The sequence below is a fragment of the Rhagoletis pomonella genome, unplaced genomic scaffold (genome assembly GCF_013731165.1).
Source record: "Rhagoletis pomonella isolate Grant_MI unplaced genomic scaffold, Rhpom_1.0 Rhpom_scaffold_00004, whole genome shotgun sequence".
Taxonomy (NCBI): Eukaryota; Metazoa; Arthropoda; class Insecta; order Diptera; family Tephritidae; genus Rhagoletis; species Rhagoletis pomonella.
The window spans coordinates 21321254-21347401 of record NW_023458558.1 but is presented as its reverse complement, the minus strand read 5'-3'; the positions used below and the strand labels follow the sequence as shown (position 1 = coordinate 21347401).

At 35.9% G+C, this 26148-nt stretch overlaps 1 protein-coding gene across 1 annotated transcript in view; it reads right to left on the bottom strand.

The window, feature by feature from the left end:
* Positions 1 to 633: 633 nt before the first annotated feature.
* The window catches only part of LOC118738142, a 45345-nt gene continuing 19830 nt past the window's right edge, over positions 634 to 26148 (bottom strand). Inside the window, exon 3 of the mRNA XM_036469064.1 lies at positions 634 to 659. Within this exon, the coding sequence (XP_036324957.1) occupies positions 634 to 659 (26 nt within the window). The remainder of the gene's footprint in view (positions 660 to 26148) is intronic.

Below are 26148 nucleotides of genomic sequence, written 5' to 3'. Positions count from 1 at the left end.
AGAAACATGTTTTTTTGCCGAACCTAGCGTGCCCCTGCTTGCATGTTCGGATATATTTTTTATACAAAAGCTAAATGATTTTTGGTGAGCATTAATTTACTGGCATCTGGATGGAACGTTAGGGTTCTAGAATCTGAGATCTGGAGGGTAGGTACTAGAACGGGGTACTTGAGGTCAATGAACTTTGGAACAAACAAAATTGCCCCCTCATTTGCATGTACCTTTCATGTGATGTAGAAGGGTCGGTACAGCGAGTCTAAAAAATAATTTTGACATTAGCAGAATTTCAGATGCACTCGCAAAATTTTAAGCAATGATCAAAAAACTGAAAATCGGAATTTTTTAAATCAAAACACCGGTCATAAATTGGACATTTCCAATGGATTCTCATAACTTTATATGCGTTGAAAAGCGAAAGGTTGTGCCTTTCCACGGCTTTTAGGAAATTTTTGTTAAGTTAATAACCATTGACTACGTGAACCAAAATGCTTGAGAAAAAACGAAAAAACTAGTTATGGTGGCTTTGGGTTAAAATTACAGCCTATACTTGTATTAAACTCGTACCTCGTTTGGTATCTATATTTTTACCTCTTTAAAAAGACCTATTCCAGACTTTAATTGTACAAAAATTCTCTAAGCTATAACGGCTTTCCTATTTCCTGTAGAATAGTATAAGTTAATACGAAAAAGGTATAACTTTGACCCTCAGTTCATTTATTGTGTTTAGCTGGAGTAAAATAATTTTTGATTACCTTGTATTAATATCACCACTTGGGCATGGTTGGAGAAAATGTTGATAATCCTTGTTTTCAAAGATCTACGATTTCACAACCTCCAGAGTACCGCTAACAATTTTCTACCCTAATGTGACTATACTAGAGATGCCAGATCAAAATAAAAAAAAATCGATTATGGAATCGATTCATATCGAAATGAAAATGATAGATGCAGGAAGGAAGTGTCAGAGAATTAATTAATTTTTATAAAGAAACAAACAACAGCGATCTGACCAAACTTTTATTGTATGTACATTATACTGATTCAAAAAAACCCAAGTTTTTAAAATTTGTGCGCGATGCTATTTTAAGAAGCGTACGTACATACATATATATTTTTTGCAATGCGGACGTTTTTATTCTACATTTTTTTTTTGGTTTTTCGCTGACTTTATTTCACTTCTAACTTACCCTTTTAAAAAAATATAAAAATATTAATTGATTATAAAAATTTGCATAAAGTTTGGAATTACAGTTTTTGTTCTAGTATTAGCCATAATTTTATATAGAGTTACATATTTTCAAGAGGCTGCCCTGAGAAGCCTTATAGTCGGAGGAGAAAGCTCATTGAATTTTTTGGTTGTTGCTGTTTCATATTATTGTTTTTTTTTGTATCTGCCCCAAATTAAAATTTCTTTAGTTATAGATTTTCTGCGGCAAACCGTAGTTCAATATGCATCAATTGGGGAATAATCGAATGTCGATTCTCGAATTTTTCGAGTGATTCATGGATCGAATCTGAGCTAAAAAATCGACAAAAAATCGAGTCGGAGGGGCTCCATTAATAAAGCTTACATTTAATTAATTTAAAAATCACCAGACTGTGCCACAAATAAAAATCTAAAACAAGAAAATTAAGTAGTGCGATGTAAGCATCTGAAATATTTTCCGAGACGTTTTTTCTCTGTTTAAAAGGAGGCGCTAAAAAATAGATTAGTCACTGATTGATTTCTAAAATATCTATCAACATTTATCAACAATAAGTATTAGCTAAAAATAAATAAAATAATAATAAAGCTTCAACAAAAGCTTTCTATTCAATACACCGAAAATACCAAAAAGCGCCAACGAAGCATGCAACTGTCTAATTTTCTTAATGGAAAACCTTTTCACAAACAAATCTGTCATTCACGATTGCATCGATCGAAGCATCGCAGCTATAAAATCAAATTAACAAGTCACTACACAGAATAATGCCCGACAAAGCTAACAACAGCTTTACATACTAACTACTATCTATGTAGCAACTGCATGTCATTTACACATCGGCATTACAGTGGACACATCAAAGAGTTGCATAATAAAAACCAATTGATGCACATAAAACAATTACATTATCCATATGTGACGAATATGAATTAAGACGCAAAGACCAGAAGTCAATAGCCAACACCAACTACACGTTGCTACCGAACGCGTGTTGCATTGATTGCTGCCACAATGAGCGATGCATTCAACAACAAGTCAACCTTCATTGTAATCAGTTAGAAGATGCGACCGCAACAACGTAGGGGGTAGTGCGGCCATTATTTTTTGAGCTGCAAACGAAATAAAAAAGTAAAAAACCAAGAAAACGAACACAGAAAACAGTCAACAGTCAACAAAAACGGCCATCACAAAAAGCATGCTGAGGTGGGCTTATGGCTATGCAGTGAGTGGCAAGGAGAAGGGACTAAGTACCACCAATACTGTTACAACAACACTGCTGCAACATGCTAAAAGTTTCGGCGCGCTTTAACCAATCACGCAAACGCGCTTAACTTCAAAGCTAATGAGGTCCAGTCCAACTCAACAAGAGGCACCAGTCAGACGCTCCAACAGCGCTACGGCCGGAGGGGACAGAGCAGTTGCAGGGATTGCGCTGCTAAACTGATCATGCTTGGTTAATGCGCCAAGAATGTAGCACAAAACGGCCCGACTACGGCTATGTGAATGCTATGGTGATGCCAAAGCTGAGGCTCACGATGTGGACGCGACAACGGTGATGATGATGATGATGATTGTGCCACAGAGTTGTGGCTATGATTGCCAACACTGTTTGTTTTTGGTTTATTATTAATGTTCTTTTCATTGGGGTCTGTCTCTCTTCGCTCATTCTGGCCCGCAGCTCGTTGAAGCGCTTAAGAGCACTCAACCAGAGACCACATGGGCACAAGCACACAATTTAAGCATAGCTTGGTACAAACTTACTTACGGAAAAAAAATTTATATACATACATACTTACGTACATATGCACTACCCAGTGTGTATCTATGTGCAAACATGATCAATTTTAATGCGTGTGTTCCTTTCGTGTATCTACTCGTACATTAGTGTGCGTTAATAAATGACCAAGCAAAGTGGGCATTAACGGGACAAACCTCAAGATTCTCGCAGCGCTGAGGTGTGTACGCGCGCGCGCGCGCAGACGCAACTTGTTGGTGCGGAACTTCCAGAGAGGGGGGGACTGGAACTGAATCATATAACAACGTCAGGCCATTGGCCAAGGCGCTGGAACCTACACAAGATATATGTATGTATGTACATATGTATACTATGTACTTATGTAAGAACATGCACATATGGTAGGAAGGTATGTGGTTCGGGCGTGAGTGTGGGCACGCGGAATGCTGCCACCACAGATTCTCCTCTTGGTGGCGGCAAAGATCAAATATTTCCGATTGCGGCTGCTTCGTGTGGTGATTGTGATTGTGGCGGCGGTAGGTCGTAAAGGAGTAAAAAAAAAGAAGAAAATTAGTAGCGCATATGAAGAGGATTATATGGTGGATGAGAAGAATGACACGACAAAAGAATCGGAAGAAGTGAAATAGTGAGGTTGTGTAGAGGTATGAAGTGAATATAAAAGTATGAAAGTTTAGGAAGTGACTTATTTTGGGCATAATGCTGTTGTTGAATGGAAAAAGCTATTCGAATAAAAGTACATAGCTACGTACATATCGTCGTTTAAAGTACAAAAACGCGTATCAACAAAATGCAAAACCGCGTATGTGAGGTTGCATAAATTATTTTCTAGAGAGTAAAAACACTCATATTTCAAAATAGTTCTCTGTTTTATAAAGAATTTCCGGCTAGTATATTTCAGGACGAATGGATCAGGATTGAGCCAAGAGCTTGTGTGAGCAAATCCAATTTTTGGCTGCAAATGTCAGTTACGCGATTTTGCAGTTACGTAGTTTTGAGACAACAGCAGGCAGAATAAAAAATATTTAAAATGAATTAAAGTACAGTCAGCCTCAAAAATATTATTTACTTATATCCTTACCAAATTTTTTATATTTTTTATAAAAAGTAAAATTCAAACAACAGCAAAAACTACAAGAAGTAACTTTTATTGTTTTATACAGAATTCGAGAAAATGCAAGAAATTGTTATCGAAACTTTCAATTCGAGTCCCTAGAAAATTTTTGGGTATGCAGTTTTGTAGCTCATTTAATAAACTTCAAATTTCAAGTTGCTAAAACTTTTGTTGTTGATGTTTGAGATATTTTTTTCGCCGATGGCGAGAGCGTACATTCTAACACTCTTCGGGGAAAAAATTTTCACAGATTTTTAGCAACTTGAAACTTGCACTTTCTTATACTAAAATTTAATGGGCCACAAAACTGCATACATACATACCCAAAATTTCCTAAAAATATTTCTAAGAAATCGGATTTAAAAATTTTAAATTGCGATGGAAGTTTTTTAAATTTTACCGAGTTCTGTATGAAATTAAAAAAAGTAGGTTTGAAAAATTTTAAAGAGATAAAATCGTCAAAACGTGGGGGTATGCATGTTTTCGACACAGGCTTTTCCATTTCCTTAGCTGAATGGATGCCCATTCGACTGACATCTTGTTGGGCTCAAATCTTTTCCTTTTAATTTATTTAAAAATTTTAATTTACGATTTTGTGATACTTTTTCGATAAAACTTGTAAATGAAAGTATTGATGAATAACTGACTTCCAAAGTAAACTTTTTGCTTTTTATGACGATGAGAAATATTTCCAGCAAAATTGAAACTACGCGTCAAAACTTAACCATCGAAAAGTGTTTTAGAATAGCCTGAGTTGCAAGTTTTTGGTTTTGCTTTCAATAACTATTTCCGAATATTTTTTCTTTCTCTCAATTTTACTTTCAATTTTCGTTTAGTCTTTCTCTGTTGGACATTTTTTTTTATCATTGGAAAGAAAACGTAAAGGAAAAGTTGTCTAAATTCAAAAGTTGAAAAAGGTTTTTTCATTGAAAATATATACTAAATATGTATGTATGTATTAGGGATGTTAATCCCGGTATCCCGACCCGGATGCAATAACTACTTATTTTGTGCAATATCTACTTATTTTTTGAAAACAGTTGCCACCTGATAAAAAAATTAAATTCAAATTACTTTGAAGTTTCACTATTTATTAGTATCATTCGAAATGGATTTGAAAAGGCTTTATTTCTTAATTATATGTATGTATATTGGAGGGTTGCCATCTGTTTAAAAAGGCAAGTTCGGCTTTTATAAAGACAGAAAATTGAAATGTATATCCTGAAATGGAGGTTGTGGTTTGAAAATATTTTGCAGATGGTTGCCACCTTGTTACAAAGTTCGATTTAATTTAAGCAATAGGTTAAATAAATAACTTTAATATGAATATATGTATGTAAATCAAAATTGCTTTGAGCAAACCTTATTTCCAAACTGCATGCAGGAGGAGGGTTGCCACCTAAATTTATAATTAAAGTCAATTTGAATTAAGAGTATTAGATAGGTGAAATATACATCACAATACAAGAGTCAGACGAAAATGGTTTTACGAGGTTTTGGTTTAAAAATAATTGAAACAGTCGAAAAAAGTTTAACAAGGTTTTAGTTTTAAGATATTTAGAATAGGGTTGCCACCTGCTTTCAAACTAGAATTTAATTAAAGTATGCATAAGTGAAATGAAATATTAAAATATGGCGTGAAACGAAGGTGGTAAGATATCCTTAATAATTAATATAGATTGAATAATTAGAATATAGGGTTGGGTTGCCACCTGTATAAAAAGTGAACTCAAATTACACTGGAACACACATTTTATAGCGTTTTCTTTTCTCGAAATAATGTTGCATTTATTCTGCCCTGCGCAAGGGCTGTCAAGCTTTCGTGTTCCTTTCTCAGTATCTTCACATGAATATTGCGTTCTCTTTCTTTAAAATGTTGCACCCTGGTAATGTTGCCATATAAAAAGGTGACATATTTTTCGAGAAAAGAAAACGCCATTAGTTTGGTTTTTGTTCTCCAGACGCCACTATTCAATTTCTATATAGAATTGCCTTGTGATTCCGAAAATCGAGTTAATTTTTTTTCCATGGATACGTTTTCGAGAAATGTTCAATTTACCGTTATTCAGCTCAAAACAAAAAGTGGTTTCACTTAACCACGTATATCTTTCGAATCAATTTAACAATCTTAAAAGGATATACGCCAAATCAAAGCTAATGAAATTCTCCATAAACCGTACATACATCACTTTCCGATAGGACTTATAGTTTCTGACAAATTAATTAAGCATTACAGGTTTGGTTATTTTTTTATGAAAAAATGAAAAAAATCAAACTTTATCAAAAGAAAATTTTAAAAATTAACAGGTTTTGTGCCACATTTTTGCATCTGTGCTAAAGCCTATTCTAGTGCAAACAAAAATCAAGTTACTCCTGAAAAAAATCGATGGATAAATAAAAAATAATGAGTGGTCAAATGAAAATGCGCAAAGATTTTTTGTATGAAATATGAGCAGAAAAGCGTGTTACGTAGGTGTACGTGGCGTATGAGTGACATCACAATACGTCCTCCACCTCTATTTACTTTATTTTAAACATTGTAAACAATTGTAGTTGAAATTTTCATAAAAAATAATAGTGGCAGTCCATTTTCTTCCATTTACAAATTTTGTCGAGTATTTATACTTTGTATGGAAGAAAATGCGCAGCACCGTCAACAAAATTTTTTCCAAAATTAACTCTATTTTATAGCTATTTGAAAATTGCACTTTATTATACTAAAATTGAATGGTCCACAAAACTGCATATCTTCTATATTTCTAAAAATGTTATTACCTTATTCACTGCAAGTCATTATTATAGCACATACTTTTTTGATTTTTTTTTTAATTTGTATTAAATGTTAAAATCGGATTACACGAAGAATTTGCTATACTTTTTTTAAAAAATTAATGAATATTAAATAAACAAAAGCAAAGCTGTAAATACTAAGGATTAAGGCCCGGTTACTCAATGTCTGGTTAACACTTATCTGCGGTTAAACATCTTTATCGACGTCTTCGACTGCATGCATACAACAGTGAGTCGGTAACATCGATAATTATGTTTAACCGGAGATTAGTGTTAACCAGACATTGAGTAACCGGCCCTTAGATGGTTGGCTAAACAAATGACGTGCGTGTCATTTAAAGCATTTTAAGACCAAAAATTATAAGTTATATCATTTAATTACTTCAACAATGAGCTTTGCCACCTATTTGGTTAAGATCGTCAAAAAGTTGTTTGTCATTTACAAAAAAAAAAAAAGTCAAACATGCTATTCAATCATGTCTGCATAGGAAGCGAAGCTTTATACACATATACAAACACATATGTAGATATGGCCAACGCAATTTCATTCATTATTTTATATCGCTAAGCATACATTTGCATGCATTCATATTTAGGTATATACTTACACACATGCATATACATATGTCTGCTCAATCAGACGTCCTCTCATTTAACTATCAAGTGACATAAAAAATCACAGTCAAGTAATTTAGTAATTCAGTGGCGGATAATAAATACTCTGCATGCGTTAAAATGATTATGCTTATTTCCCATGCCATTTCATACAATAATGCCGCACTGCCATTCTGTCGTCGTGGTCGTCGTCGTCGTCGTCTATGCCATTAAAAAGCGTAAGCCGGATGGAGGCGAAGCAGTGTCTGCTGTGTCGCAGTGTGCCAGCGGAAATACCAAATGGGTGGCGTTAAATGTCACAGTGAACAGTGAGCTCTGTCTACGTATCCCTTCTTCTTCTACTTCGTCCTACCATATCCAAATGATCTTGGCGGCGGTAAAGACGCACAAAAAGGTCCAAGATCGAATTAACAAAGTGGTGACTTGCAAAAGTTTCAATAAATTACTTTTGTCTACTTACTTTGCTGTATGTTTTGTTGTTATTTTTTTTTTTTAACCACTGTGGAAGCACGCCTTTATGCATTGGGTGACACTGGCGTCGGCGCAATATCATTAGCATGACGCTTGCTTTGACATTGCGTGCTTTGCACAAATACTAAATATGCGCACAATTAACGTTGCGCTCCATCATCGGCACCGCCAGAAAAGGCCACAAAACCCATGATGGAGAGCAAAAGTTACGGCTCGCTTGCTATGGCAAATTTGTTTCGTGGAAAAATGCATGCAAACATTTTTGGCGCTTTGAAAATGAGGCAGCACCGATTTTAAAACATATGTACCTACATACATACATACATATGTACATACTTAGAGACATCCTGCCTGCTTAAAAATTTGCATGGCTGACTGCGATATGCTAATAAGGCAATTTAATAAACAGGCTATAAAAGCAGAAAGCAGTTTTTTGAGTGAAATAATTTGCTTTCGTTCCCAACGGAGCCCAGCACCGAGTCCTGCTACTATACATATGTATGTATATGTATTTACAAAAAAGTGACTACTCAAACATTGACAGCAGCGCCTTTATACGCATAATCACTCTCAGGTTAAGATGTTCAAACACAATTGCTATCCTAAACTCCACAACCACAACAGACCCGTAGCGCAGCGGACGCAATTTTAAATAATTGCTCTACACACATATGGCGCTGGGCGCATCCTATGTATTTAAAATTATTTGCGCCACTGAAATCCCCATTTAAAAACAATGCAACATTCATTTAAAACAATTTCGATTCGGCAGCTAACAAATAAAGCAATCAACATTACAAGCAACAATAACAATAGCACTAACAAAAAGAATCAATGTTCCCGTCAATTTCTCACACAATCAGTTTCATTCTTTCTTTCATATCCTTCACAAATTTCCTATGCTCATCTGGCTGCCCGCACGTCCGTCCGTCCGCCGTCGGTCTTTTGCTTGGGTTAAGCCTTTGTCCATCAACATTACGTCATGCGAGTGTTATTAGAAGCCAACAGCAATAAAGGCACTCAAACAAAACACACACGCTTGCTTCTGACATTTATTAACGTCAAAATAGTAGCCGCGCCCACAACGTGGGAGTCAATTTTAAAAGGATCGCGCGCTGCTGGTTTATGAGAGAGCTCAGCGGCACTTGGGAATACATACGTACTTGTCAAAGACGTGTGAATGGAAACGTCAAATAAGCACTCAAGAAGGATGCAAACAGACATATGTGTTAGTTCGTACACTTTATGTATTATGCTGAACACTCCAACAGTGGCTGACATAAATATGGGCACACCTTAAAACGAGTAGTTGCAAGCTGCGTTCTGTTTTGCTTGATAAAGTTACGTAAATATATGTTTAGAGGATTCGACACTCGAGTAAATAATAGTGGGAAAACTGAGATTATATACAATCGTATGGTACTCCGCGAACACCCTGAAAATATTTTCTCCTTAAGAAATTTTACGACATACATATATACAAGAATACTACTAGTTGTATCAGAGGCCAATACATCTAAAATGAGCTTGCAATGTAGTAGCGGGAGTCTGCTCTGAGGAACTCGGAATTGTCCAATGGGGCCTATTTGGATGAATCTGAAGCTGTCACAGCTCATTTTAAATTATCGTGAATGGGGGAACAACTAAAAAAACTAGGTAGATTTTCGCATTAATATTTAATTTCTTAGAATTTATCTTCAAGTAACTCAGATATTGTTCTCTTCATGATTATAAATGCATACATGTTATATATCTAAATGTCTACTGTTGTACCTGCCTTTGTACTAATTCCATTGAATCTGTATGATCCACATGCAGTTATGTATATGTATTTCCTATCAGATTTTTCTTTTGAAGAGTGTGTGTGATACACCATCCCGTCTCCTTGGGATAACTAAGAGACGAGGCGGGAAATCGGTCAATGAGCCACGAAGAGTCGTTAAAGCCACTCCTTGATGCCCATTTTTTTCAATCCCCCCCCCCAGGATAAATCTCCGTTGGGGAAATGCGGTTGAACCTTCCTCTCCGACCTTCTGGACGATCGCCACATGGTTTGTGCGATGAATTCGTTCAAACCCTTCAAGTTGCTGGGGACCGATGGCATCATACCTGCACAGCTGCAAAAGGCTCCGGAGATGTTGTAGAATTGGTTGGGTCCTCTTTATGCGTACTGCGTGAAAATTGTCAAGATGAAGATTAGGTGTAATCATCTCAATACTTTCTATTAGAATGTCCAGCCTTCGCGAGGCTGAGATGGAAAGATTTTGACTCGCACTTCTTAGCTTAACCTGAGCTTTCGAGCATCGAAATCAGTCGTATTCGAAATTTCGTCATCGGCTCGTGGCTATTCGCAGCCTAAATTTATGATAACCGCTCAATTGTTCACAAGTATCACAAAGGACGTTCTCGTAATTATCCAAGTAATCGTAATTTTCTTCTCCGGAAGGAAACCATATACACATTTATGTTTTATTCCCTTAGTATGCTGGTAAGTTTAGTAGGCGGGTCTATTCTAAACAACTGCGATTCTCTTTCAGCGTTGAAATCTTCATGTCAAATGACAGACCGAAATTTGTACGAATTCTTATAAAATAGTGTCAAAAGTGTATTTTTATGACGGCCACTGTATCTAATCTTTGAATTCTGTAATCGTATGTGTATATCCGCATACATAAATATGTATGTTTAAAAAACGAAAGGCACCTGATATAGAAACTATGTAGCTTCACAGTTTCGGTAAACTTAACAGTAGCCACTTCAGTTCTATAGCCTAGTCCTATAAACCTACACCCGCATACATATGCACATAAAATATTTCGTACATGTATTCTTATTTGTTTTTTTTTTTTCTGATTACTTCCTTGTAGCATCGCACATCAAATACTTCCTTTTTCTTTCATTTAGTAAATACAGTATTTAATGGCATACTTAAATGCTTACAAACATAAACACATATTTAAATCTGTACGTAGCTATGTATATGTATGTACATCCACCACATTTGACCATCTATGTATATCTACCAGCCGACTTATTTCGTGGGAATACACTTTGCTTTATAGGTAGCAATTCAAAGGAATCGATGCGGCTTAGTTGTTTGATCGACCTTTTTGGTGTAGCGGATGCCCTGGATGGTTAGCTGTACTTCGTGACAATAAAAAACAACAAAATCAAAAAAAAAACGAAGGAATGCAAGTGCTAAAGAAATACTATCACATTATTAATAAATGCCATATTATGAAGTATGACTAAGAAGAGTAACTAACTCATTTAGCTCAGATGAATGGTAATTTGTGTTTTGTTTACGCTGTGAACTTGTAAACATCGTCGGGTGATGAAAGACAAGATGTACCTTGAAGGCTTGATGGCGAAGAAAGCAAATTCTTCAAGGCTATCACGCTAATACTTAGGTAATTTTATTTATTGAGAATAATGCGTAAATCGGAAATACAATTTTTTTAACTTGCTAGATACAAATGTGTCTGAGTGTAGAAGAAAAAAATAAAAAAAATTTAAGCAACACCACCATATTTTTCTAAATGCTTAAATAGACGGCAGCGTTGATCGGGATTAACTGGGACTTAATCCGGATCAACTGCAGTTAATTCCCTAAATGATCCGGATCAACGCTGCCGTCTGTTTAAGCTCTAACAGATATTCTGTACTTTTCTTGTTCTTACTTGGCGCCGAGTGCAACAAAGCACAATGTCAACTAACAGGGCAAATCTGGCAACTGTCTTTCAACTCACCACAGTCTTTCGAAAGACAAGTCAGGCAACTATCTTGAAAGCTCTTTACTGTCGTCGCGTTATGATGTTCTCCTTTTAGCAGTAAGTTAAAAAAAAAAAAATTAAATTAAAAAAACATATATATTTTCCTTCTTAAAACAATAAACTGTTATAATATAAAAGAAAATTAAATAAAAAAAGAAAGAAAAATAAAGGAAGAAAAAACTAAAACTGAAATAAAGCAAAAATAAATAACAAAAAAATTTACATATTAAATGAAATAAAAATAATTTTTTCTTAAAATAGTAAATTCTAAAAAAATTAGAAAAAGAAAAAAAAAACAAATGAAATAAGACGAAAATAGTACTTAAAATTTAAATACTAAAAAAAAGTAATTTAATTTTTAAAACAAAGTCTAGAAATTAAAATAAAGTTAAATAAAAAAACATAAAATACAAAAAATAAATAACCTCCAAAAAGTTAAATTAAATAAAAATATATTTCTCCTTAAAAAAAATATCTAAAAATTAAAAGAAAATAAAATTAACCAAAGAAAAACAATTTACATTAAAACAAGTTAAATAAATAAAATAGGTTCCTAAAAATTTAACTAAATTAAAAATCATTATTCTTTTTTAAACAATAAGATCTGAAAATTAAAATTTTAACATTAAAATAAAACTAAAATTATAAATAAAGAAAAAAATCCGCTGGCCGAAACTTGAACTCGGACCTCTCGAATGGCTCACCTGTGCCGAGTGAGGACATTGCGACTGTTGGAGCGACGCGAGCTAAATTATAATTCAAACAAGTTCTTTCTCTCAAAATAGCTTTTCACCATGACTTGTGAATGAGTGTTTTTTTCTAAGACTTTTGTGCTAGAATAACAACAGTCGTTCGAACTATCTGGTCATATAACTTTCATTTGTCTAACGAAAGACTTTTTAGTATATTAGCCAGAATTTTCCTGTAAAGCGCCAAGTCTTTTACCATCTGGTCTACCACTGCTAACTGCAACGGGTATTGCGTTGAATACTTTCAGGGCTGAAGTGTTTCATTGAAATTTTAATTAATTCGCTTTTAATTTAGTTGTAATGCTCATTCGCCTCATTGTTTCATTGTCTGCGGTACATATTCGCCGTCGCCAACTCGTACATAGTGATGTTCCGATAACGGTGCTTAAAAGTATATCCCCCAGTATCTCTATCAAATACTGAGTATTATTATTTTTTTTTTGTACCTCGATACGCGTGCACAAGTACTTGGGGGATCTCGAGTACAATGTGCAACTTCTGTGTTACTTCCTTGCCGATCTTGTGAAAATGCAATTGAAAAGTGGTTTGATTTTAGGACGCATCGTCGAGAATTCGTTTTGAGACTGAAAATAAAAAATCATGAAAACAATCCTCATTACTTAGCGTCTGCTGTTTCAGCACTTTCAAGGATCGCCATTTCAAAATAGGAGTATAAGTAAAAAAAAACGTCTTTCTCCACATAAGTACTTTGAGTGGCATCGAGTACTCTCTTCAATACTCTTAAAGAGTACAGGCATTGAGTACATGGTCCAGAAAGCTTTCGCGGAGTTTTTCTTTCGAATACTCCAACAGAAGGGGTGATCGTCCACACTTCTATGCTTTTGTGCTAGGACTTTACTTCTCAATTGCCTACTTACATATGAAATTAGCAATTGTTGGCAACAGTGGTTCTCCCATGAATTTCAAGCAAGAAGCAGAGCGGTTGCTGAGACTTATGGTGTCGTTACCATCGGCATTTTTTTGATAGAAATAGCGATACAGTTTTTCAGCTCTTCTTAAAAATCGTCTTCAGCGTCAGATTAAAAGAAGTGCCCCGATATAGAGTTCCCCTGAGTAGTATGGAACGGCTTGGATATATATATATATATATATTTTCCAATTCTAACGGATCTGGGGATCCTTTTCAATCGTTCTTTAGTGGTTCTTAGGGTGCTCATGTCCTTCCTCGAGCAGTAGTCCTTCCATAATTGTAACACTGTCGGCACATCGGTCACTAGGTCATCGTGGCCTTGTAGACGGCATCATTTTTCTCTTCTTCATATTCCTGGTCGTACCAGGAGTTCTTCCGGGCTACCTGAAATCCGACTATTTCTACGACGGTGATACGTAGACAGTTATCGGGAGATGCAGTCCCACTGCTTGCATATGTATATCGATTGTTCACGTCCCATTCGTTAAGAATACCTTTTGTGCAGTACAAGGCTTTTATTATGGTTCGAAGAAATCGTTACACATTCAACTTAATTTGTAAATGACTAAATAGAAAGATTTATTGCATAATTAAGGTTTGTTGTTAAGTAAGTCATCAACGATTAGAGCGACAGCAAATGTTAAACAATTTAATTTATTTAAATTTCTATATAATTGCCTCGCTGAAAAAGATTAATGTTTCATTTGGTAGCAGCAATTAATAATTTGCTTTTTCATCGCCGACCAAATTAAACGATTTATAGCGAACATATACATTTATTTGTACATACAAACAACCATTTATTGCATAAACATACATTAAATATTTGCCGCACACAACGACCAGCAGTGCGACCTTAGAATTCGAAGCTGTGCGCTAAAAACGGTGGCAATCCACATAGTCGCGTATTTTAGCTACATATTTAATCATTGATTTTGAAATAAATGGACATGTCAGCCAATTAATAAATGCAAATAGCATGAAAAGATCGCTGGTGGCAGCCGCTCGCTCGCTCGCTCGCTTGCTATTAGATGCTCTGAAGCATTCGATGGCTATCGTTGGCGGAGGGTGGCCGTTGCACGCCAACGCCAACTTAAATTTTCCGCAACAAATTCGCACAGCAATAAAAATGCGATTGAGTGGGTGATTGTGAGGTTGGCAAATGTAAGCAATGATGAAAAAACCTTGCCATAAGAAAAGGAAAAAAAAACACACACACGGCCACCCGTCGAACCTGTGTAATTGACGGTAAAGCCGCTAGAGCTACCGCTGCTGTTGCGGCGGCATTTGCCTGCGCTGTGACGCCTAATAAGTGAAACGGTAAGCGGCATGCGGTGTGCGCCCATTGGCAACGATGGCGTAGGCATATTTGGGTAAGCGCTCCCCGCAACCTGCGCGCGCTCTGGTATGTATGTAGATATGTATTTAGACTTGTGTGCGCCTAGCTACAAATGAGATATGTAGTTGTACGTACGAGTACTTAGCGGACAATATTGTCGCGAAACTAGGCCACTTGATATGTAAATATATATGCATATCTACAACGCGCTGCCGATTTTGCTGCTCAAGTCTCCTTCTGTCAGGCCCATCGCCCAAGGCAATCATTGTTGCTCGACGTGACGCGTTGATGACGCGCTGCTTAAGGCGCTCTCCGTATACGCGCAAGTCTGGGCACATTCATTCGGGTTTGTACGTACATACATACAAATGTATGTATTTACGTTTTAACACGCACCGCCATAGGCATTTCTGCGGCGTGTTTTGTAGCTTCATAAGTTTGTTTTCCTAATTGTAGGCGCTATGTGCCTTGTGTGTTGTTATTATTGCAATAGCATAGCAGCATTGCACTTTCTGCAACACAACGACTGCGGCGGCAATTAGTGTAATTGCAAATAATTTAAAGGATCTTTGACTGATGGCGCATATATAAACAAACAAGCGTTCGCACATAAAAAAAAAACTGATTGTGGCATGGAGACGACGACGAAGGCGGAGCAAAGTTGTTTTGTGGACAGACGGAATTGTGGAACATTATTTATTTGCATTCGCTATTTGTGGCTGCGTGTTGTAATTTTTCGTTTTGCGTCATTTAGTTCGACTCGTTCGGGCATTCGGGCATTCAGGCATAAATATGCGGTATACACAAACATACGTATGTACATATGTATGGATGTAAATGCAGGGGCGGATTGTAAATTGAGAACGTCAAATGTATAAGTTTGCTGTTATTTAAATAAAGAATTCCAAAACTGTATTTTGATATCACAAAGTTGAAATTGTGTTGAGTTTTGGAGGAAATTGCCTGTGTAGTCTTCTCAAAAATGCTATTTTGTTTTAGATCTTAGCCGAGTTGGGTTCCAAAAAGAAATAGCCTGCTCGCCGTTGAGAATATTCACTGTCCAGAATTTTCTCTGTGAGCGCTAATTCAACGAACGTTCAAGACTTATAGCAGATATTCTAAACGAAGACGCGCCGCCACCCACCAAATCTTTCCGGAGATGATAACGCGAAGACAATATCTGCTTGCATTTAGTGCCACCGGAGATTGAGCGTCATAAGCTTTAGCACCGCCTTGAAAGATCCCAAGGACTACCTTACCTTAAGCCCCTCTCGGTATAACCATGCGAGAAGAAAAGAATTAGCTACCGTAGCCACGTCCGAGATAAAGGCGCAACGCAGTTTTATTTGTATTTAAGGCATTTTTTTAAGTAAAATTTCGATTGAAGTAAGCATTGCTTGTAAGGCAAATACCAGTTGCTAATGGTGGTGTCACAATGAGTTTTTATTTGTTTAATCAGAAACTACCAAGCTTAAATACCGTCGCCGGTTTTGGGATATCGCGATTGAAATTTGGATTTCAGTTTCTCAAAAAACACGACGCATAGTCCATTCCAAATTGACGGGTGGGACAGTTTAACTCGTTTTCGCTCAAACTTTTAGTAAATTCTCTTTAACCATTGATTTGACAACTTGTTAAAACTTGAAGTCAGATATCAGTTTATTATGAAAATGAACACTGCTGATTTGATGTGAACATTTGTTTTATTATATATATATTATAAACCATGGGAAACTTAAGAATTTGTATGTTACGTTAAAAAGATACATATTTTGCTGTGACGAATGATGGGACATCAAAAAGCATTTTTTGAAGGCTTATAACTTCTCACCATCAATTTGTTTTTCTAATAACTTGCCACCATTTTAAAGCTCATGAATTGTTCTTTCTTCTTGTAGATGAGGAATGCCTTGAATGCATTTATAACAATAAAATAAAGAAAATTGTGATTTAAAAACAATTTTTGTAATTTATTTTTTTATCTGAGTTGTTGTCTTCGCTGGAATTGCCCTTCCCGAAATTATTTAAGTTTTATTGTTTATTGTTAATTATTTTTGAGTTCATGAAAGATTTCAAAATGTGATAAAAATGTTAGTACGAACTTATGAAGATTTCCAAAACAGGATAACGTCATACGAAAGACCTTGATTAGCTTAGTAAGACTAAAATATTTACTCAGTTCGTATAAAATTTTCGATAAAATTTTAGTCAATATCCCGAAAACTAAATGAGATATCCAAACACTGATAGCACCAATCGAAAGATCTTGTTTTTAAATATGTATATCACTGCATTTATAGCTAAAATTCGTCAAAATGGCGCTTACGACAAACTTTTATTGAGGCGGCGATATGTTATGAGCAGATATATCTATACCAGGGGCGAACGCAGGGTAGGTATTTTGGGGTTCAAACCCTCCCGCCTGAAATGCCTGCGGAAAATACATTTTTTTAATCCCATCAACCGCTCCTTCCCCTCGAATAAAAATTTCTGCGTTCGCCCCTGCCTAGAACCCTATATCTACTATCACTTTTGATACTAAATATCTTTTTTGGGGGTTTTCAAATATTTTCTTTAAAAAGTTGCAGGGCTGGAGAACCAAAGGCACGCGTGTCATTGATGGCACACAACAAAATAATTTGGCCACGGTATTAATTGAAAGCAAATTCAAAAACCATTTCGGCTGTATTTCGGAGGGTTAAAAAAAAAAAAAAAAAATTTTTCCAGAACCCTCTCAACATAATCTTTAAATTTAGGGGCGGACATTAGCAACTTTTTTTTTCGACCCAGTCTAAAATTCATACAAAATATTTCAAAGTTGTTTGTCAAGTTGATATATTTGTATATTTGATTCTTTTATTTTCACATATGTAGCTCTTATAAATTCTAATAGGAATTTCGAAAGCGCATGTTTGGGGGGACACAGGCAAACGTAGTAAAATAATTTTCGTGCTAGTCAAAACAACCGCCAATCTGGCCTGCTGTGAGTCATAGAGAGGTTTCGCCCACATTCCGAAGTCATACGATGTCTTGTCTAAATGTTATGATCGTAATGATTTGCCCATCGTTCATGAAACTTTTCGAACTCGAAATTGAAGAGCGATCTTCAAAGTAAAAACTACATTACGTACGCATTCACTTGATCTATACAACAGAATAGGAAAAACAATTCTCTCTTTAGATGAAGTTGTTCCATAACAAAAGTTATCTATTGGAGAATACAGTTAAGAATACTTGGTAATTTTGAAAAGCCCATTTGTATTACCGGGCCCGAATTTTCTATCAACTACAGGGCCGTAGTCCATGGATTTATTGCGCTTTCAAAAAGGTAATATTGTCTATAGACGATGAGAAATAATATCCATGGACTTTATATTCCCGGGCCCTACTTCACGTCACCGCCAAGCTTGCATAATTTTTAGCGATGCTGAGGGTATCAGTTTATCAAATTTAGATTTGTTGCTTTTAGGTGAGATTTCAAAATCTCTCCCGAGGTTGCAAAAATTGGGTAGATACAATATGGGAAAATAGTGTAATCATTTTTTTTAACTGCTGGGATTTCGATCATATGTTGTCAATAAAAATTAATAAGGAAACACAATTTATATTTACGTCATGAAAACTTGGCGATATATTTATGTATATTGTAGCTGAAATATATTAGTTTAGGCTTGCATCATTACTCAGCAAATAAAGCCAAACATGTTCATAAATTTCGAGTTTACTCTCAAGAAGCCCTAGTGTCCCTATAGCCACGCTTAATTAGCATAAATATTTAAAAATAGCAAAAGCTGGAATATTTGTTACAATTTGTGGCGAACATTCTCTAAAGTAGCGGCTGGCAAACACCAAGGTAAATTTGCTGATACATACATGCTTACATAGGTACTAGAGGGCTGCATGAATTCATTCAAAACGGCTTATGAATTATTCGAACACAAAACGAATGAATGATTTTGGCTTCAAATTGTTTTGAATTTGAGTGAATATCTGTTCTGATACATGTGCGGACATTACAATATTCAAAGAAACGGAAAATAAATTGAAATGAAATAAATTACAATTTTTTGTATGAATATCCCAAAATATTTGTTCTATGCACATAGATGTACAAACATATATATGTATGTATGTATGTATTGCAGCGCTCCTATTACAATTCGAAGAAACTTGTTTGTAGAAAGAAACTTTTACCGAAATGAGTTTGAATATTTTTCATTTATTCATTCATATTCTTCCATTCATGATAAAAATATAGTAAGGTAGAACCGCTGAGGGTCACTTTTAAAATTTTTGACGTTTCCAAACAATTTAATTTTTAAATTTACTCACAAACTCACACACACATTTTCATTTTCAATCTAAAGCAACAACAATTTCGAACAATTTAATTTTTTTATTTTCACTTTCACAAATTGAGAGAACGGTTCTACCTTGCTATATTTTTATCATGCTTCCATTTAAGGGTAGAAAATTTACAACAGAATGTATATTGATAACTTAAAAAATATGTAAATCTACTGTACTCCGTTTGGCTAGAAGTTTGAATGAATTCATGCAGCCCTCTAATAGGTACATACATATGTATGTATATCTTCTAATGAAACGTGATTTTGTCGTCAGCAATTTATTGTAATTAACAATATCATAACCTCAATTTACACCTAAAAATCTACATGCATACCTCATTATATGCATTCATGTACGTATGTACATATGTATACATGCGTATGAATGTTTATACCCAACGGTATAACAAATTTTAGGCGACTTCATTAATTTCGCTTCTGACATTTGGTGTTCAAATTTGTCACGCCTCTTGTCAAACGATTGTCATAGCCCTTACAACAAACACTTACCGTTGTTGTTCTGAACAACTTTATTCATGAGGTGACAACGAATATCTGGCTGACAACTGCCAAGTGTTAATAGAGAGCAACAGAACAACAAACAGCATCAAAAATATATGTGTGAACTGGAACGAATTGTTGAAGAGACTGCAATAAACTCACCCCTCTGCTGCTGGCTGCAACACTTAAACACATACACACACACACACACGCTCCCTTTTGCAATAAATCAGTTGCAATTGCACCCTTATCCACTGAGCCTACCCGCGTCGATGATTTCACCTTTTTTGTCAAAGCAAATAAAGTCATTTTTACTTTTGCAGTTGGCGCAAATTGTGCCAAACTGCGTTTTTTCGTTTGGTAAACTTCTGCAGCTGGCCTTTCATTAGCTCTTCGAAAATCTCAGCGTTTTGCAGTTTATACTACTAATCAGTGTTGCCATTGTTTGTAACTCTAGAATTTGTATGAGTTTGCGATTGTTTTCGAATTTCGCGCTCAGGCATAGACAGCATCAGCCGCTGAGTGTGGTCACAATGAATTGTTGAGTAGTTAATTCTATTAAAATGAAGCGTATCGGACTGATGATCATTTGATTTCGATCAAGCGAATGCGAACAGAAAAATATTGCAGCTGAAATGTGAAGCGGGATAATAATTTAGTGCCGATATTATACTTATACACTCTACTTTTGCGTTTATCGATCACACCTATTACTCGCAACAGCGCCAATTACTGGAGGAACAGTATTCCTAATGATATTATAATATAATGATAATAGACACCTAAAAAACGCGATATACATATGTATGTACAGACTAAATCACGTACGGAGAGTGTCAGTCAAAATTTTACAGTGTTTTATTTTTTTTTTGGAACGTTACAAAATACCGTTGATTTTTGAGAATTTTTTTTTGTCGAGGAGGTTCAGCATTTTCTTCCATTTAAAAATAGATTTTGTTGATGCATCTTGAGGCACAGTGTGGAGCGGAAATGAGAACACGGTGATCTTTTAAAATTTTTTCGTTAATGTTTTTTACAAAAATATGGTTCTTGGTTTAACCAAACCCACATAAATCAAAATTTCAAACTTTATACTGAGCTTAGAAAAATTTAACAAATTTTCATTAAAATTTCAACTGTTTAATCTGGTTTTTTTGACCGTTCAGTTTGGTTGCCCATTAAATTTTAGTATAATAAAGTGCAAGTTAAAGCGGCTGCAAAATCGCCTTGAGTGTGTAATTAAATTTTAAAATTAAAATAAAAAAAAATCAATGCCAGTTTTTATAAATTGCTATATGAAAAACCCGTAAAAACCGTCAGCAAAATAATATAAAAAATCAACGCGATTTTGCAGCCGCTTAAAAGTTACACTTTATTATTAGAGCTCTTGTTAATCGACTAACCGATTAATCGGTTAATCGAATAGAAAAAAGTTGTTTAAAAAAATAATCGAATACCATTAATCGATTAACCGTTCACTTGCGACTAACCGTTCATAATCGACTAGTTGTTTTCATTCGATTACTTGACAGATTCGACTATTCGAATAGTTGTTTTCTTTCAATATTTCATAAGTTTTGCGGTTGATAGGCTTTGAATATTTATAGTACCAAAAATGGTGTGGTACTGCATTGATGGAGATGAATACGTGACTTATAGCAAAATTCAAAGTGCATCCATCACCTTCATAAACTCATGGAATCCAGGATTGCAACAAGAGAAATGGGTAACATATTTGTTGCAATTAATCGTGCTATTGCACGAGAAATCGTCTCTTGGCGCCCGTTTGAAATAGTTTCGCCATTTTCGTTTTTTCTTCTCCGCTTGACATTTTTTGCCGGGCTTGGTTCGGCGCATTCACTATTGGCCACATCTGTGGTCCTGTGTGGTGTTTGTGTTTGATAAACAATGGAAAATTACCACTTATTAGTTCGTTAACATAAACATACATTTCCAGGGCTTGCTCCTTGTTCCTCTTATGAATGGCCTTCAAATGGGTTGCCAAGGACGATGTCAATTCATTTCTAGTTTTGAAATCCGAATAGCTCCGTCATTTCCTGCAAGGTTTTAATTTCTGGGATGTTATTGGAAATTTATTTTTTCTCACCTATTCAAATCCCACAAGTATTTTTGGACCAACCTAATGCAGCGAAAAGCCAAACCTGTCAGTAAAAATACCAGTTCATTACCTAGTATGAGCTAAAGCTTATGCGATCAGCGTCATCTGGCTTTGAATTACCAAAGTAAAAAAGAAAAACGCAATTAATTGCATTTCCTACAAAAGTCGGCTGAGATCGCAGGTTTGAATCCGGTTGGAGGTGGTTAAGATTTTTCAAATAAAATCTTAGTTAATATAATTACTTAATTTAAATATAGACTTGTAGTTAGCAACTAGTACCTTTCCCTGCAGGAATATTCTTGCGATTTCATGACTACACTTTTATGTTAAAAATTTCTAAGAGCTTTTAAAAAGCAATCAACGCCATTTAGTGCAATCAATGTGCATTCATTTATATGTATGTACATATGTTCCTATGTATGTCGCACAATCATTATGACTGTATAAGCATTCCTTCTGCTCATACAATCGGCTGTATACAACATCCGACATAAAAGATGCGACACTATCCGTGGCCATAATGAAACAAAGGAGCACAAAATATTCCACACCAACTGAGAGAGCAAAAGTGCTGCAAACTGGGATTGTGGCATTTGGGTGTTTCCATGAAAGTATAAACCGAAAATGCAAGTAAAAGGGTACATGCGGCTTTATAACTTTAAATGTCGCATTCAAATGGCGTAAAGAGGTTATGCAAATGAGAAATGATGAAGATAAGAACTGAAAAAAATTAAATAAAAAATTAAATTAAATATGTATGTATTATTAGTAAAAATATTGTATGGGAAAAATCCGTCACGTTCGTTATTACATTTTAATTCAAAATAAAACCGACAACGAATTGCTTCTGATTAAATATGAATTGGTTGTCCGCAGTTGGACTTTATTTGAAGAATGTTTAAGAAATGGAAACCTCACAGGATTCCCAAAGTTTTTTTCTTTTACATGTTCTCTGAAACCCCTTCTTTTTGTTGCAACATCCGTTACACATCTGTTATGACCTCCCTTTCATTGTTTTTCCAGACACCAATGTTCCAAATGCGCTAAAATTTGTTGTCAACCAATGGACGGTATAAAACCTACACAACCGTACATATTTTTTTAAAAGTGACTTCCTTTTCCGTTCGTATGATTTATTTAACACGAAATTCGTACGAATAGCGCGCGTCCGACATCATGGAAACACCCATATGTAGAACGAATTCAAGAGACTTGGAGGCAAAAATGGCAAAGAGAATCACACTGCAAGAGAAAAGCGCTGCATCATTTGATGCGCATTGCATGTCGAGCCACATACTTATGTACATACAAAGGTATTTAGAACTGTGCAATTTTCAAAATATTGCAACATTAGCTTATCAGGAGTAGAGCATTGAGTATGTAGGTACAGTGTTCTGTTCATGAAATTGCATTTAAAATTGAATTTATTAAGACGCAGCATTGCTCTAACGAAAATTTTACTAAGACTTTATTAAAAAAAATTACTAACTCTTTTCACGAATAGTATGAAAAAATTTAGAGCTTTTAAACAAAACGTTTCATAATTAGAAGGGTTTCCAACTACGTGGGAAAGTTTTTTTAAATTTATTTTGGGGAGAATTACCGCCATTCCTTGTTGGAGACAAATAGGTTTCGCCTTTGTGCCGTTTTCTGTGTAATTTTTCGCAACAAAATAAATCATATTCCACCCTGGAGGAATAATCAGTCAACACCAGCAAATAAAATCTTGTACTTATTTATATGCTTGTAGGCATCTGCGAACTAAGTTAGAGGGTATCGACGCATAGAATATTTCAAAAACGGTTGTCATAGTTCTAAGTAATGTGAATCATTCAATTTTGAAAGTTTAAAACGTGTCTCGATATAAAAGAGAAGTTTTTTAGAAAAATAGGGTTGCCAAAACTAGAAATTTAAACGATCTTAAAATTAAACGAAGAATACTTTTTAATTCCCATTTTCACTTTAAATAATTCCATTCTTAATACATCTAAACTAAAAAATGCTTCATCTCAGTCTGGCGAAGCCGTTTAGGGCGATTTCGCTTTCGAAAGATTTTCTTTCTACTACATTACTTTACTGCTCCAGTTCTGATTTCAGTTTTAGAACCGCCCGTATAGAAAGTGTCATCGCGTTCCCGAACATGGCTGTCGCCAGCAGGAAATAAAGTGAAGTGGGATACCAAAGAAGTGAAGTGTTTCCCCATTTTTCGAAGTATTCAAAAAATTTTAAGTATCTTCATTAGGGCTAGGACTTTTTGCGATACCCAGTAAGCAAACATTTTTGGATCACTATCGCAACTTTTTCACTGTACCGTAGGCAGTCTCAAAGGCTTACTACAGATTCTTCGACACTATCCGAAAACCTTCGGCACTCGATTTAATTTCCGCTCGACGTGAGTTGTCGAAGGCAACTTCCTTTCTAAGGTTACTACTACTATCCGAGAGAAGACATAGGTTCAAACCTCTAAGTATCGGTAGGTTAGGACCTGTAAATTAGTTTGAGATAAAAAGAAGAAATCCATTACTTCATGAAAAAGCTTCCATGAACAACAATTCAGCTGAAAGCCAGCATTAAAATCAAGCTGTAATGCAATCGATTAGTTCAATGCAAAGTTTAACAATAAGCTGATAAGGGTTAAAGAAAGGAGTCGGTTGTTTGTGGAGCTACATATAAGCTATTATGCATAGGAAAAAATACTTATACATTCAGCTTATAAACTCAGGACCTTTCCTTTCACTGATCGTAAAGTTACTTTGAAATCGAATGTATTTTCACAACTAGGTTTGTTTGTAAGTATGTACAACCACATCTATAAAAGCTCTCACTTTCCAACCTCCTGTACGCGCGTACATTATCCTCTGGAACACTGTGTGGCGCAGCTGCTGCGCAAAGTCAACAACCAAAATGAGTAAATTCAATTCCATTTCATTCTATGCCACATCGCCAGCAGCAACCTCCTCTTGCCGCACAATTCAACAACCATCTCAAGCAGAGCTTTAGCAATGCTACGGTTGTGGGCACTTGGCGGCGGCAATTGTGGCTATGTGACTTGTTGTATGTGCCTGCAACATTGACTCAATGTCGGCAAAGATGAAAAGTGACGGCATCCTTTGATCAGTGCGCATTATAAAATACTCTGGTCACGCCTTAAAGGCATTAAACGAGATGGCGCTCAACTACACCTAATGACAACAACAAAACAGAACGACCACAAGTATAAAAGAAAAGAACTAAGCGACAGGCAATAAGGATACAAGACAGAGGCTGTAAGCCAACAGCAAGTTAACTTATTACTTACATATGAACATACATACATACATATGTACGTAATAACAAAGCCTACTCGCAAAACAGCCCACAGAGCAGACGAGGTTTTATCGCTGCAGCCATGGCCAAAGTTTCTGCCTCAGCTTGAAGTTGCAACGTCTTCGATATTCATACATTTGTAGTACATTCCTAGTTGGAAAATATCTAACTGCTGGCAATGTCATCAACGAAGTAATTCATTGAAAGCCATCGTACACAAAAAGTCCAGGTCAAAGGCCGAAAAAATAACAAGTTGACAAGCAGGAAAACTTATCCTTCATTAACTGCCCTTTGGAATTGTCAGCGATCTGGAAGTGATTACTTTTCATGTCATGCATGTGGCTTGCACCTCACGTCTGGTATCGCTTTCCAACTGGGTATGAACTTTCACACATTCTCGTTCGAAAATATGTATTGAATGTTCGTGCAACACCGTGGCATATTTGACCGCCGAGCCGAGCCGAGCCGCTCCGTTTTACGCCACCGTCGTCACCCCGTCAATTCGCTTCTGCATTTCCTGACGCTTTTAGTACTTTTTGCCACACTTCCTTTGTCTGCTTGGCTTGCAGTTTTTTTCCCTGATGATCGCTTTGTTGCGGCATTGAAATGCTTAGCGTCTGGGTTGGTGGCGGCGCCGATTTTAATGTCGATGCTGATTCTGATGTTGATGATGGTAATGGTGATGTTGTTGTTGGTGTTGTTTTCTGGAGCTATACTCAAGCGCGCTACAGTTGATGATAATGCCGACGCTACAGCGCGACCCCAATGCTCATTTGTGTACATACATATCTATGTATGATTGTAAGTACATAAGTGCCTTTGGTTATTACTGTTGGTACTTGAGTGCTATTCAGCAGTGGTTGTTTTTGCCATTTGTCGGAATTGTTGTCGAGCATTATCTTCGCATATTGGCATTTTAAGTGATTACAACCTCATACAACAATATGTCTGCGGCAACCACACCTCGCCGCCACTGCGACGACAATGCCGTGACAATGGCAATGAAAAGCGGCTAAGGACTGCGTTTCATCGATCCCCAGCACCCCATTACCGATCAATAGCTCTTAAGCATGTAATTAGAGTTCTTCTTCATTATGCCGACACTTGCAACTTACTTTCGTCGTAATCTCTTT